Genomic DNA, 16375 nt, shown 5'->3' on the forward strand with positions numbered 1-16375 from the left:
GTCAGTCGTTAAATGGTTGACAAGTGATTCAGAATTACTATTTAATTTTGTTTTTTAATAATATACCTGCATTGAATATGAAAGGCAGTTTATTAGATATTTAAGGTACTTGGCCTTTTAAGTTAAAAAAATTTTTAATGAGTTGAATTATTGAAGTAAACAAAAGAGCAGTTAGTTGTATGATGTGATGAAGCCTGTATGTTGATTTTGAGACATCAGATCAAATCTAGGTTTACTATAGGAAATTTTTCCTAACTGAACAGTATTTGTAAATTTTAACAATGGATCTTACCTAATTGTTGTGGTCTCTTAATTCTCAGATTACTCATGATAAAGAAAAAGCAGAACGAAAAAGAAAAGCTGAAGCTGCTAGGCTGCATCGCCAGAAGATCATGGCTCAGATGTCTGCCTTACAGAAAAACTTCATTGAAACTCACAAACTCATGTATGACAGCACGTCAGAAATGTCTGGGAAAGAAGACTCCATTATGGAAGAAGAGAGGTAAAACAAAGCAAAACCAAAAATTAGCAATTCAGTTTTTCTTGAAGGAAAAATTATATATTCACTTTTAAATAATGTCTTTTCAAAATATATTTTAAAGTGAGAAATTACACTACTTTTAAGCTAGCAAGGACACAGTGAAACCTCTTAGTGGATGTAATTTTATGTTGATACACAGTTAAAGTATGCAGTAAAGTTTGTCAGGAACCTTTAGGCACAAAAAGATGAAGATAGAAACAGCAAAGATCAGCTCCTGTTATCTTGTATGCGAGGGCTTTTTTAGGTGCATGTTTTAGTTCATATATTCCACCTTATTTTTATATGAGTTCCAATAAAAATGACTGCTGTTACTATAGAATGGGGGAAAAAAAAAACTCTTCACCATGTTAGTTTTTCTTTTTTTTTCTAAAAAAGAAGACAGTGCCTAGAGTCATAGTCATGGAGAGCACATTGGAATATGTGTGCGTGTGTGCTCAGCTGCGTCTGACTCTTTACAACCCCATGGACTGTAGCCTGCCAGGCTTCTCTGTCCATGGGATTCTCCAGGCAAGAATACTGGACTGGGTTGCCATTTCCTCCTCCAGGGGATCTTCCCGACCGAGGAATGGAACCTGTGTCTCTTGTATCTTCTGCATTGACAGGCGGATTCTTTGCCACTGCACCACCTGGGAAGCACATTGGAATGGAAATCAGTAAACCTCGTATGACTATGGTGTGCTCTTAGGGAAATGAGTTAACTTTCTGAGAGTAGTGCTTTGTAGGCTGTTATTTAGATACAGTAAGAAAAGGGAGGAGGCAAAATAATGGTACTTTGAAAGCACTCCAATTTAAAATATTGAAAATACCTTCTGTGCTTATTTTTAAAAACAAGCTTTCAGCGCTCTTTAAAATCATGTGAGTTGTGGATATGTTTAGGAAATCGTGCTTTTACAATAACAGTAGGAACATGCCATACATAATATATCTGTAATCCTGAAGCTGAGCACCCTGGCAAAGAATCACAAAGATTATTGACTCAATATTTTAAAGATTAAAATACGTATATATGATGGTAAACTATCCTGGTATGACAACAGTAGTAAAACTAAAAACTAATACAAAATTTAAAGCAAGTAAGAGTCCCAGCCCCCTCAATATTACATATTAACAATATAATATTTGTAATGTAATGAACAAGAGACTATTGTATATTTATTTAAACAAGAGGTTTAAACAGAAATGTACTCAGAATTAATTAGTGGCCCTAATGCTTTCAGAATATTTTTATTGCCTGATTGATTGTACACATAATTTATGTGTTCTCATTGAGAACAATTCACAGTAACACAGTAAGTTCGCTTTAAGCATCCTCTACATTCCTGGTCCTTCACAGATAACCATTGTTATAAGTAACTGTTGTTCTAGGTGTCTTTCTACATGTTTGTAAACGTATGTATGTGAATAATAATGAATCTTGTTTTGTGTGTTTTAGTAGCTTTTTAAAATGTTATCATACTTTGTCTGCAGCTTGCTTTTTCACTCTGTCTTTTAAATCTTTCCATGTCAATACTGATAGATATGGAGTGTAGATTCTATATCATTCTTCACAACTGCTGAATAGTATTCCATATTATAGATATACAGTATTTATCAGATTTTGGACACAAGGTGTTTTTCCCCTTATTTCCCAATTTTTCCATATTACAATGTGTCAGAACATTTTTATTTGTCTCCTTTTGCAATTCTACAAGTTCTTCTCTAGGGTGGAATCTATTAAATGAAAGGACTAGGTCATGAGTATTTAAAATTTTAATAGATACTACCACATTGCCCTCCAAAGTAGTTGCACCAGTTTCTACTCCCAGCAGTGTATGAAGAGTTCCTATTTCTTTCATTCTCACCAATACTTAAAATTATCAGCACTTGAAAATATTTGATACAATCAAAATTATAAATTTGTGCCATTCTGAAATTCCCTGATTAGTTAGTACTAGGTTGAGCATCTTTTCTTATGATTATTCACTAGCCTGTTACATTTTGTCTTCCAGGTATCCTTTGCCCATCTATATTGGGTACTTTACTTTTGTCTTACTGATTTCTAGAAGTCCTTTAAGATTATAGATATTAAAGTTTGTTCCATGTTTCCCATATTTTTCCCTGTTTATTTAAAATTAATTATGAAATTTTAGCTATAGTGAATTTTCAGTGTTAATAGAGAGATTTGTCAGTTTTTTAGAGTTTTAGCTGTTTATATCTTGTTTAAGAAGGCTTTTCCTATCCCAGGATAACAAATATGTTTTCTGCCTGAGTACTGAATGAAATCCTGCACTCCTTTCTGCCCTCCCTCAGAGATACTCTGGTTATCTTGTAAGAATTTTCACTGTGCTGTTACATACAAATATATGTAGCCATGGAATGTGTCATTCAGCCTTTTGTTTTATTTGCATAAATGGCTTATGTATATATAATTCTTCAGTTTCCAATTTTCATTTAATATTATGTCTTGGAAATCTGTATATGTATGTTCTCACATATAAAACAAGCTCAGTGGCATTTGGGCAGCAGTTCTTTTTCATGATAAATTACAGGACATTTAGCGTCTCTGGCCCTTCATCTGTTAAAGTCCAGTCATGTCCCCTGGGCCTTCGATAACCAAAAGGTTAATTTTACCCACATGTTGCTGGGTGCCTCCTAGAATGTAAGACCATACCTAGCTGAGACCCATTTTTTAAAAACTGCATAGTACTCTGTATTACATAATTTCACTTACATTGATGATGACCATTTCATTTATTTCCAGTTTGTTCGATGATACATAATATTTCAGAGAGCTTCTTGCACAGATAGATAGGCAGTATTATGCAGCATGGCCTGTGAAATCAGATCATCTAGGTTAAATCCTAGCCCAGTTACTTCCTAGATGAATCATTAAGTAAGTCTCATGCCATCTCTAGGCTTCAATTTCTTCATCTGAAAAACAGAGATAATAATAGTACCTACCTTATAGAATTGTTGGAAGGATTCAATGAAGTAGCATAACTTTTAAAGTATTTGAAACAGTGCCTCATATTGTAATTCATGCTTTGTGAATATTTGCTCTTATTTATTTTATTATTATTATTGTACAAACTGAGCGCATCTTATGAATTGCTAAATCATTAAGATGTATGTTTTTAATTTTAATAGCTACCAAAGTAGAATAGAAACTTAAATGCCTAATAAGTGGGAAAGGATAAAACTGTTATGGCACATAGAGTTAGGGTGCTGTACAGCCATTTAAAAATAATGTTTCTGAAGCAATTTTTATGATATGAAAAAACAACTAAGATATAAGTAAAGAAAACAGGACACAGACTCTATATATAATGTGATCTTAATTATGTAAAAAATGTTGTAACTGGAAAGCAGATGGGAAGGAAATACACAAGTGGTTATTTCTAGGTTGTGAGAGTATAATGCTTTTTGTTTTCTTCTTTATAGTTTTCTTGACTTTCCAAAATTTCTTAATAAGCATGCATTACTTTCGTATTATCAGTAAGTTAAGTATAATTGTAATATACATTCTACTGTGTGATCTGCATTTTTTTTTTTTTTTTTTGCACTTTGCAACACAATGTATTTTCTAGTAAGCAAATTAACTGGTAAAAGTCAGAAAAATTGTGGGGGGGGGGTAGATTTTAAGCTAATATTTCTATGTATAATTTTTATTTTATTATTTTTGTTCTTAAAGTTCTTGCCCTATAGTTACTTAAAATCTACCAAAGTATAAAGACAGTTGACCAAAATATGTGTCCTCATTTCTGGTCATTTCTCTTGGTAGCACCCCAGCAGTCAGTGACTACTCTAGAATTGCTTTGGGTCCTAAACGGGGTCCATCAGTTACTGAAAAGGAGGTGCTGACATGCATCCTCTGCCAAGAAGAACAAGAGGTGAAAATAGAAAATAATGCCATGGTATTATCGGCCTGTGTCCAGAAATCCACCGCCTTAACCCAGCACAGGGGAAAACCCATAGAACTCTCAGGGGGTATGTATTGTTTAATAGATGTCTTTTTGAGCATTTTTTTTCTTTCCTGTGTAATTAGAAAAATTACTATCTGAAAGAAGTTTGGGAATGAGGTTGTATTTAGCCTTATTTGGTCAGATCTCAATTTACCCATTTGTAAGATTCTTTAGTTTTTACATACCAAGTTGGCTCCTTTGTCTATTTTTTAAATTTTTGGTTTGCACAGGGCTACATTGCTCATTCTGTCTATCTATCCTTCCATCTCCATTTTGTTTTCCTGAACCTTTTGAAAGTAGGAATTCATGGCATTTCATCCCTAAATGTTTCCATGTGCATTTCCTAAAACTAATCTATCCAGTATTCTATGTCTACCATACTGGATATAACATTTAAGAAAATTAATAATTCAGGAATATCTTTTAATATAAAATCCATATTCAAATTTCCCCCAACTGTCCTCAAAAAGTCTTATTTTTAGCTAGACTTTCTTTTCTATTTAGGATTCAGACATGTTTCATATGTTGCTTTTGTTATGTCTGTTTTAATCTAGAATAGTCACTTGCCTTTCCTTTTTTTTTTTTCATGATAATAAGTTTTTTGAAGGATGCAAACTAGTTGGTTGTCCTGTACAGTGTTTTACATTGAGGATTTGTCTGATTGTTGCCATGTGATTAGGTTCTTGTTAAAAATTTTCTTGGCTGGAATACTAATTAGGTAATGTGTTGTATTAAATAATTCTTACATCACATTAGGAGTTAGTTATCTGCTTTATTTTTTAAATACCTTTGGAATAATAAAAATTTAAAAAAGGCTAATTTTTTTTTAATTAAAAGGATCTTTTATTATTACAAAGCTATTGGAAAATACAAGGAAGCAAACATTTTACTGTATTACCATATTTATACCACAGTTGTGAAAAAGGCTAACATTTAATGAATAGTGCTTTATGTGTATTCACTCACTTACTCCTCACAACAGCCCTATGATCTAGGTATCAATATTTGCTCCGTTTACAGATGAAGAAATTGTGCTTGAATCATAGAATATCACTTCACCAACTAAGATAATGCAACTTGAAACCTAATGAAACCCAAATAATGCAACTTGAAACTTAATGTTAAGATAAAAATGTACATTATAAATATTAGTTGTCATTAATCCAAGCTAATCATACCTCAAGTCTAGCTTTATGTTTTCCTCTTTTCACTTAACTATTATGAATATATATCCCACTACCCTGATATTCTTGAACATTCCTAAGAAAGTTTATGATTAGAATGTTAGAAGTGATAACCTCTTTTTTATTTGGTTTCTTTTTATGATTGTGGAACAGATGAATATATACCTCATATTTTGTCTTTTTGTGTCAGAAACCATGGACCCACTTTTCATGGATGCAGACTTGGCATATGGAACTTACACAGGGAGCTGTGGTCACGTAATGCATGCAGTATGCTGGCAGAAGTAAGTTGTCCTTCTGACATGTTCTTGAAAGAAGCTAGGAATATTGAAGTTCTCTAAAGGCCACAAAAAGGCATGTTTTCTCATGTCTTCTTTTCTTCTTATTTGAATAATTGAAGCAGTTTTAATTATTAATTTTGTTTGCATGATACTCATTATAGTATCACCCTTTGAAATTGGTGTGTAAAATTATCAACTTAAAATTTTCACTGTACTTTCTTTCCCAAAGGAATTAGTCTTTCTTGATCAGTATTTGTATAAAAAGTAGTTATCTTTATAAAAATCTGATTCCCCTCAAAACATACAATAAAAAATACCTCTGAGAGAATAGGACATGAAATTCTAGTTATATGTCTGGAAGAGAGAAAAATGCAGAAATATTTTTCTTGGGAAATATTTTATATCAGGTTTACCTTTTTGGCATCAGATTAAAATACATAATTTTCCTATAATTGTATTTACTACTTTGCTTGGTCATTGGAAACAGGGGGACATAGTGTCTGTATTGTTTATCTCCATGCTGTTGAGGCAGGAGACAGTTTTATCAATATAATTCAGTAAAACGATTTTAAATTTGTTTCTGCCCTGATGTGTTCTCCAGTTTGCCCCCAAAAGAATGGGCATGCTATTTCTTCTGTAATTTGTGTATTTTTGCATGTAGATTATAAAGATGTTTATTGAGGCAAAAATTCCAGATTTTATCACTTGGATTAGAGCAAAAATACATGTGGAGTTTCGAATGGACCTGTGTCTTGGGATTTTGCAGGTATTTTGAAGCTGTACAGCTGAGCTCTCAGCAGCGCATACATGTTGATCTTTTCGACTTGGAGAGTGGAGAGTATCTTTGCCCTCTCTGCAAGTCTCTGTGCAATACTGTGGTCCCCATTATTCCTTTGCAACATCAGAAGATAAGCAGGTATATTTAAATTAATGTTTTGGTTAATTTTTTAAAGTTGTCTTTAATCTTTTTCATTGTGACTGTTTTGATTATCAGATTATGAGTTTTTCTTTCTTTTTTTTTGCAATTTAAAGTAACATACAAATGCATTTTATTACTTGGATTCAACTTTAAAAATAAGATAAAAAGCCCCAATTTTTGGTTCCTAAAAGAACTGGAATGTTAATTTACTTGTCTACATGTTTTGTATCTTTCTTCTAATAGCCATTAAAGCAATAGAACTTTGCTCTCTATCTTAGCGCTCACAGAAGGAAAAAAGTTGCAAAGAATATCTGTTCCTTTCTTACAGTACTTTGCCAGCATTAGAGTTGCTATTTGGAGTTTGGTTACTCTTCAGATCCTTGTATTATTATTTTTATTCTATTTTCTAAAGACCCAAATGCTGTAGTTGTACAGATATGGACAAAATGTTAACTATAAATGTAAATGAAAACAATAGGTTTGTCTATGAATAGTTTTTTAGTGTTCAGAATAAGTTTTTAAACTTTTATATTCTGACCATCTGTGAATGGAACTTAACAGCAAATAACTATTAGTTTTTTATGACAGCTAGAACACTTAATTGTTTATTTCAATAGTTTAACGATTCTACGTGATGATAACACGTATTAATATTTATTATTGTTGCTATTAGTTTTTTTAACTCAATGAATTTGTAGTGATAGATCTTAGTTTTGCTCAAGAAAATTATTTTATTGATAAAAACTTAACATGTTTCCACAACAAAAGAGTTAAAGGTTGTAGGATTGGCAGTCAGGGCCAGTAAGTAGTTGCTCTGTCTCTACTATTCCATGTCATTAGAAAACACAATTTTGAATTGTCTTCTACTTAGTGTACTAGGACATAGAATGTCATCTTTTAGGAAGAAGGTGTCATCAGAAAGATTTATCTTTTATTTGTTGACTAACATGTTGTAAGCCTTCTACTCTATAATATAGTTTTTTTATTCTCAGTATAGTCTAATGAAGTAGATACTGTTAGTCCCATTTAAAGATGAGGAATTGGAGACTGTGAGTGGTTTTTACTTGTCCCAAGACAGACCAAGGATTTGAACCTAGACCTGACTCTAAAGCCTCACCTAACTATACACAGGTTGGCTAGTGGTAGAGAGCTCACCTGTCAATGCAGGAGACCTGGGTCCGATCCCTGGGTTAGAAAGATCTCCTGGAGAAGGAAATGGCAACCCACTCCAGTATTCTTGCCTGGGAAGTCCCATGGACAAAGGAGTCTGGTGGGCTCACAAAGAGTTGGACATGACTTAGTGACTAAACAGTAGCAATAACCACAACCATAAACAAAAATAAATCATAATAAAATAAACTAACAACTTCTTGTTAACCTCTGCAAGCCTATTTTACACAGTGGTTTCCCAAGTAAGAATTATTAACATGTAAATTATTTTCTAAGGAATATTCAGCACTTTCTTTCCTTGATATCTTTAAGAATAGGATGTTTCAGGGCAGTCCTTTCTAAAGTTAGACTGATCCTTACAGGTAGGTCTCTTCAAGCCCCAGGACACTTGTTGCAACAATTTTAATCTGTAGTAACAATTTTGTTACTTAGGATCTGAAAAACATAATTATACATAACATTTTTATTAGTCATTTGAGTATAGTGGGAATATATTTGCCTCTTTTGTTAGAAAGTCATTGTGAGTATAACCTGAATCCCATGGACAGAGGAGCCTGGCAGGCTATAGTCCATGGGATCGCAAGAGTCAGACATGACTTAGCAACTAAACCACTACCAAGATACTAAAGTTAAGAGCATATAAAAAACTTTATCAAAGCTAATAATAAGCTAGCATTTTTAAAGAAAATTGATTATGACAAATCAGAATATACTTTCATTTCTGAGAACTGAAAAAATTCTTAGGTCAAATTTGTGCCCAGAGATAAGAATTTTGGCACAGTTCATTGTATATTTTAACTTCACTTAAAACTATCCTTTAAGTAAACAAATTTCTACTTTACAGTTCTTTTTAATAACACCGTTTCTGGTCCGCCTTTGTTGTTAGTTTGGATCAAGCACCTGTGCAATGGAATTTGTATTACAGAGAAGGGAGACCAACGGTAAACATATAAATACGGACTACTGAGTACTGAGAAATAGTGTGAAAGACTAAATTAGAAACGTAAGAGCCAGAGGACAGACCAGTGTGTGAGGTTCTTTATAGACCGGGTCAACAGGGAGCTCCTCTCTGAGATAGTAACATTTGTTCTATGTTACCGGTTCTATTCTCTGAGACACCAGTTTGCTTCTCTGAAAGAAGAGAATTCTAAGCACAGGCAACACTGAGAGCAAAGACCCTGAAATAGGAACATAGCAGCATGATGGAGACATAGCAAGAAGGCAGCAAGTTCAAGGCACTGTAAGAAGGCACTTGGGATGGAGCAAGCAGGGCACCAGATCTTAAGAGGTCTTATGAGCCAAGATTGGAAATTAGAATTGTGTTTTATGTGTAATGGAAAACCATTGGAATGTTTTGGATAGGGAAGTGATATGATCTGATTTACATTTTTAAAATATCTTCCTGGCTATTGTTTGATGAATATAGCGTAACTTGGATTAGGGTAATCATGAAGAGATAGAAAGAAGTGATCAATTTGGGATACATTTAGAAAGTAAAACCTAAGACTAGCTGATAGATTTGAATGTGGGGTTTGAGGGAATCATATATACCAGTGATGACACCTAGTTTTTGACTTGAGCAGCTGAAAGGGTGATTTCACTTACTGACATTTATCTATTGCTTCCAGGAACTGGGTTTAAGGGTGTTATCTTATTCTTTGTACTTTAAAATTTCTCCTCCCTCCCAAAACTGCATTTTTAGACACATGTGTTTCTATGACCTAAGAAGCTAATCGAGGAGTTTGGCTTTTTCGTACAGTTATTTATCCACAGAAAAACCCTACAAATTCAGCTTTTCAGTTTGACTTGTGCCAATGGCTTTAATAACTTTCAAATATCAATTTTCAGTGAGAATACAGAACCTCTTGCTCAAGTTTTGACCCTGGAACGATGGATACAGACTGTTCTGGCCAGAATAACAGGTTATAATATGAAACATGCTAAAGGTTTGCTTAAAATTATTTTATATTTAGCTGCGTGAGATTTAAGTGTCAGAGTCATTATTTTTTAAAGTACTTTTTGTTCTAACATATGGTTTGCAAATACAGATTCTTTAAATACTAGGAAATAGAGATTTCTTTAGGCCAAGGGTAGGAAGTAAAAATCTGAGGAATGCTTAGTATAGGCAGTGAGTTTCCTGGGGGATTTTGTCCCTCCTTTATTCTCCAGTTTTGACCCTGGCATAGCCTGAGACACAGAGCTATGCAGTGGACATGAACAGTAAAAAACCCAGAAGAGATGCCGTCTTTCTAGCCAGAGAACTTGAGAAAAAGCTCCTCAGAAGCTGGAGAGTATAAAGGGAATTCCTGTTGCATGTGTTTTTCTTTTGTTTTTTCTGTTTTGGCTCTTTCCAAGGCCATCTCCAGTCATGGAACTGCACTGCCATGGTGGCCACGTAGACATCTAAAATCCCAAGAGAAAATCAGTCTTACTGGCCAAAAGAACTGGGAGAAATGGGACTGCTGTGTTCCAAAAACTGCAGGGTGAATCCTCTTTTCTTTTTTTAATTCCCAGTTAGTTGTTTTTGTTTTATTTTAATTTATTTTTTTGGTCTCACTGGTCAGCATGTGGGATCCTAGTTTCTTGACCAGAGATCAAACCTGTGCCCTCTGCATTGGAAGTGTGGAGTCTTAGCCATTTCTTTGCCTCACAGCTTCATCCCAAGGTTAACTCCAGTCATGTGAATCTGCATGACAGCACAGGGGACTATAAAGCTGAAAGAAATTAATCATTTTGACTAGAGGAAATGGGAAACAGGGCCCCTTGCAGCTAGAGAGAATAGGGGGAAATCCCAGAGAGGAGAGCGCTATGAAAAGGAATCTCCTACTTTTGAGACCAACACAAGTCCTGAGCTCACCTGCAACCTACACAGGTGCAGAACAGGCCCAAAGAAAGGTAAAAACAGCTTTGAGACTGAAATTACATTAGACTACCACTCAAGTCCCAGGCTAAGTTCTGAGTAGTACATGTACTGGCAGACCCAAACAGCTTAACAAAGGCTCTGAAAACTAACAATGGAACCATCACTCAGAGTGAAACAAAACTTACCGAACCTAATTGGGTCTGTTGCCTACTAGAACAACAACAAAAAAAGGTACATTTTTCCAGAGACTTTTAATACAAGCCTGTTTTTAATGGATCTTCAAAATATCCAAGACCCTGATGCTGGGAAAGATTGAAGGCAGGAGAAAGGGACAGCAGAGGATGAGACGGTTGGATGGCATCACCAACTTGATGGACATGAGTTTGAGCAGGCTCCTGGGGCTGGTGATGGACAGGGAAGCCCGGCATGCTACTTTCCGTGGGGTCGCAAAGAGTTGGACACGACTGAGTGACTGAACTGAACTGAACTGAATCCAAAATTACTCAAGGTACAGAGAACCAGGAGGATCTGACCAACTCTCAAGGAAGAAACAATCAACCAAGTGCCAATCCTGAGATGTTTAAATGTTGAACTTTTCAGACCAAAAGTTTAAAGCAGGTTTATAATCATGAAACATAAATTAAAGGTGAACACTCATGGACGTGAATGGAAAGACAGAAGTTCTCAGCAGAGGGGAAAAAAAAATATATATATATATATAGAAAAAGGACCAAACAGAGATAATTGAAAGAATGCTATATGAAAAAAAAAAATTAACTGAATGGGCTCAGTAGTAGAATGGAGATGATGAGATAAGAGTCAGTGAATTTTAAATTAGATAAGGGAAATTATGCAATGAAGAATTGACAGAAAAGTGATGGAGAAAAACGTATAGCCTTAGGGACATATGGAACCTTCTTTTGTTCCCTTTAACCCAATGTTTGTGTCATTGAAATCCTGAAAAGAAAAATGATGATACTGAAAAAATATTTGAAAAAATTATAGTTGGAAACTTTACAAATTGGTGAAAGAGTTAGATTTATAAATTTAAGCTCAGCAAACCTCCAACAGATAAACTTAAAAGCATACCTACATAGGTCATACCCAAACTTCTGGAAACCAAAGATGAAGAATCTCAAGAACCACCAGGAAGAAAGCAACTCATTGCACTTGTGGAGATGACAATCTTAATTTTGAAGAGGTTTAGTATTCACCCAAGGTCTTGGTAATAGTCACTAGCAGAGCTAGGATTCAGACCCAGGCAATTTGCCTCCAGATCCTGTGCTGTTATTCACTAAAGTATGCTGCCTTACTAACAGAGTACTATGCATTCACCAAAAATAGAAATATAAAGGGACAGTTACTGATGTGGAAGATATATATGATCTATTAATGAAAAATCAAGATACACAATAGTGCTAGGTATTATCCTTTTAAGAAAAAAAAAATCTATATGTGTAACATTTATATGAAGAATAGAAGAATATCACCCTCATGCTATCTGATTATCTGGGTGGAAATATTTTGAATGATTATTTATTGCTTTAGCATTATCCAAATTTTCTAAAGTGATTGTATGTAATTTATAAAAGTTTAAAAAAGTATTTGTCACACTAAACTCCCATGATTTATTTTTCTTTTTCCTTTTAATTTGTAAGGAGAAAACCCAACAATTCCAGTCCTGTTTGATCAAGGAATGGGTGATTCTACTCTTGACTTCAATTCTATTCTGAGTTATGGAGTTCAGTCTTCGTAAGTATCTAAACAAGAGAAGTTTGTAAATGGTTGTGAAAATAAGAATGAAGAACAATTCTTCTTCCTTCCTTCTTGAGTTATTTGTGAAAGTGTTTTGTTTATCCCATTTTTATCTTGTTGCCCTCTACCTAGAGTAATATGTATTTAATATGTGTTAGGATGAACCATGCCTATAATGAACTATTTTTAACCAAAAAAAAATGCTATTTTTATATATTTCCACCTATAGGAAGAGCTGAATTTAAGAGACTTAAGTTAAAGTCACATCTGACTTGCTCTGTGACTTCTGAAAAGTTTCAGGTCACTCCACCCCCACTGCAGTTCATTTTCTTGTTTGTAAGATTGAGATAGTGGTCTCCTAATTTACCTCATAAGGTTATTGAAAAGATATTTATGTGAAGACACTTTGAAAAATATAATGTATCAAAATCAGATACTATTATTTAATGAATAATATCTGAGGTTCATTTTTCTAGTTGTGATCCTTGTTTACGTTGTATATCCCATCACTACTAAAAATACTTGTTACTTGTTGCAAATAGAAGTCCAGGAAACCAGAAATTATCATTGCTAGTACATGGATTATTATATATACACACAGATACACATACTCCCCTATCAGCACAAAAGTACTTCTTGGTCCCTTTTCATACACTGAAATTTGTGTCAGATATATTTCCTCTAATTTTTAATCCTCTCTCCAACCTGTTCTTAATTTGGACCTCGACCCTTTCTGCTGTGATCATTTACTGCGTCTTTTACAAGAAGTTATCTGGGTCATTACCATTTTGTCAGATACATTTTTCTACCCATAGGAGTTACAGTTCTGCTTTCACCATTTTTTTCTTAATGAATAAACCTTCAAAAGAAGTTAAATTCTTGCTTCAGTACCTAAGTGGACTTCTCAGTAGGTAGCCCCTTTTACTAAATCATTATTTAAATTTTTCTTGTTTTATTTTTAGGTTTAATTATTCTAATAGCATCAAGGAAATGGTCCTTCTCTTTGCCACAACAATTTATAGAATTGGATTGAAAGTGCCTCCTGATGAAACGGATCCTCGAATCCCCATGATGACCTGGAGCACGTGTGCTTTTACTATCCAGGCAATTGGTAAAGCCTATAAGAAAACTGATTTGGAGCTTTTATAGAAACAGAACTAACATTGGATGATCAAAAATTATTCCTTTTTTCCCACCCTAATGGCCTGGAATACTTTGACTTGTTTAAGGACTCTTGGTATATCGGTAGATTAGGTGGCATGATGCCATTTAGTTTGAGGATATTTTGTTTTGATCTCTTTTAACAACAAAAATGGGCATACGTAACAGAAAACTAAATATACTTGAAAGGGACAGCGTGAAGCAAACTATATGTAAAAGGTGGCAGTATAACAATGGAAGATACAAGAAAAAGCAAAGGAAGGAGAATCAACCCAGAAATATCCAGTAATTTTTATTTCTTTTACACTTTAAGAGGGAAAAAAAAGGTAAACCAAACCACCTAAAAAATTACCAGGAGAGAGAAAGGAAGACTGAGATGGTCAGGAGAAAGAGATTAACAGCAAGAAACCTCCCAAATCTGAAGGGAAGCCTACTGTTAGATTCTCCGCCGTGGTGAAAGTTTCTAAGAGAAAAGTGTATCAAATCAACAGGTTATTCACCTTACATTTACATGGTCTTATCTCTCATTAAAGCTAGGGGAAATGAAGCAGTGAAGAATCACTCAGATTTTTAAAATAATATATTTGCTTATGACAGTCACATGATAAGAGTACTACATGAAAACCATTTAAGAATTGTAATTCTTTCATATTGTCTTTAAGCCAGTTTCAGATTCATTTTCCAGTATTTTTTGAAAGTTGCTTTTAATGGTTCTACCACATTTTCCTCATTTAAATAAAGTTTTGTAAAAGGACACTGTCTCTTGATTTGAAGCACAAATCAAGTAGCACAAATCTACTTCTTTCACAGACCCTTTCTGCATGCCAGCATTAGTCCCTGTGAACAGATTTAAGGGGTCATTCCCAAACCTGTCAGACTTAAATTGCGGGTAAAAAATAAATACACAGGTTTATATTTACTGTCATTAAATAAAACGAGAAAAGGGGAAAATGAGGTTTAAATAGAATCTGAACAATTTGATATGAAATTTAAGCATTCTTTTGGAGTTATGATCTATTAAATATCTGCAATTGCCAGTAAAGGTACTTTTACACTTGACTGTTTGGGGAACACAAGCATTAGGAATTGGAGGTTTTTATTTAGGCATTGAACATTTTCAGAAGCGACAGTTTTGTCATAGAATGGATGAGAAGTTCATTGGAGAATAGGACTGACTCTTCATATGTGTTTCTGTAACTTAGTAATTGGAAATTGTTTGGTTAATAGAGTGTTATATTGTTTTCACTATAGGGCTTTTTCCATCCAGTGGATATAAGGCTCTGCTTTATTCCTACTTATCTTATTGGCCAACTTATCTCACTCCCTGTGGGTATGGAGAGACATATGCAGGATGTGTCAGCAGTTATGAAAAATAGTTGAGGAATCAAAACAGAGGGTCTTTTATTGCTGTCCATTCAAAAATGAGAAAAGAAAAATAGGAAATAAGCCTTCCAGCCTCATAGATGTGTTTGCTGCCAAAGATCAGTAAAAATAAGAGTAATTCAGTAATAAATACCCTAGCCAACAAGGCAAAATATATTTCTGAGCTGATGGGTTTTTTGTATTTTCAACTTCACCTTGTTCTATCCTATAAATCTAATTCTTTTTTAATAGTGCTTGAAAGAACAATAAAGCTACTTACATTTGTTTTATGTATGTTTTTAACAAAATAGGTTGCAACTATATTTTAAAAATTACTTTAATTTTTTTTTTGCAGAGAAAGACAAGTACTGTATGTTTTCATTTATATGTGCTATCTAAAATATGAAACAAATGAACCAATATAGTGAAACAGACTCACAAAGGACAAACTAGTGGTTACCAGAGGGGAGAGCAGTAGGGGTAGGAGCAAAATAGGCGAAGGAGGTTAAGAGGTAAAGACTACTAGGTGTAACGTTATAATAAGGAAGTAATATAATACTTACACGGAAGTAATATAATACACGGAAGTAATATACTACCTACAAGGATGTATATTTAAAGTCACAAGAAAGTAATATAAAGCACAGGAATATAGTCAATATTTTATAATTACTTTGTATGGAGTATAATCTGTAAAAGCATCAAATTACTATAAACCTGAAACTAATATAATATTGTAAGTCAACTATACTTCAATTAAAATTGTTTTTTCTTTTTTGCATAGAAGAGATGTGAAAAGGAGGATAAATGAAGCAGAATGCTTTGTTTTTCCCAAGTGTTCTTTATGATTGCTCCAGGGGCTTTATTATTTATAAAAACAATTTGTCCATGATCTACATTGCCTCTGTAGTGTCCTCTCACTCAAAAATGTGGAAATCTTGGCATAGACTTAAACATGAAATTCTGAAGGGGAAAAGTGCAAAGCATTTTTCTGTTTGGTCAAACATAGAATTAAAGAACATCTGATAGACAGAAAACAAGTATACAGTTGTAGCAGTATTCAAAATTTATTATTTTTATTTTTCTTGCTCTTTGAGAAAACCTCTTGGGAGATGAAGGAAAACCTTTGTTTGGAGCACTTCAAAATAGACAGGTACGTAGTCCAACAGGGTACACATGGTGTATTTTTTTAGGGAGT

At 34.0% G+C, this 16375-nt stretch overlaps 1 protein-coding gene across 1 annotated transcript in view; it reads left to right on the plus strand.

The window, feature by feature from the left end:
• Positions 1-16375, plus strand: part of UBR1 (ubiquitin protein ligase E3 component n-recognin 1) — a 119949-nt gene that overhangs the window by 84266 nt on the left and 19308 nt on the right. The window contains exons 29-36 of the mRNA XM_043471437.1: positions 321-502; positions 4302-4507; positions 5857-5950; positions 6714-6863; positions 9885-9982; positions 12558-12651; positions 13617-13765; positions 16275-16330. Coding sequence (XP_043327372.1) covers positions 321-502; positions 4302-4507; positions 5857-5950; positions 6714-6863; positions 9885-9982; positions 12558-12651; positions 13617-13765; positions 16275-16330 — 1029 coding nt within the window. The remainder of the gene's footprint in view (positions 1-320; positions 503-4301; positions 4508-5856; positions 5951-6713; positions 6864-9884; positions 9983-12557; positions 12652-13616; positions 13766-16274; positions 16331-16375) is intronic.

This window comes from Cervus canadensis, chromosome 6, assembly GCF_019320065.1.
Source record: "Cervus canadensis isolate Bull #8, Minnesota chromosome 6, ASM1932006v1, whole genome shotgun sequence".
Taxonomy (NCBI): Eukaryota; Metazoa; Chordata; class Mammalia; order Artiodactyla; family Cervidae; genus Cervus; species Cervus canadensis.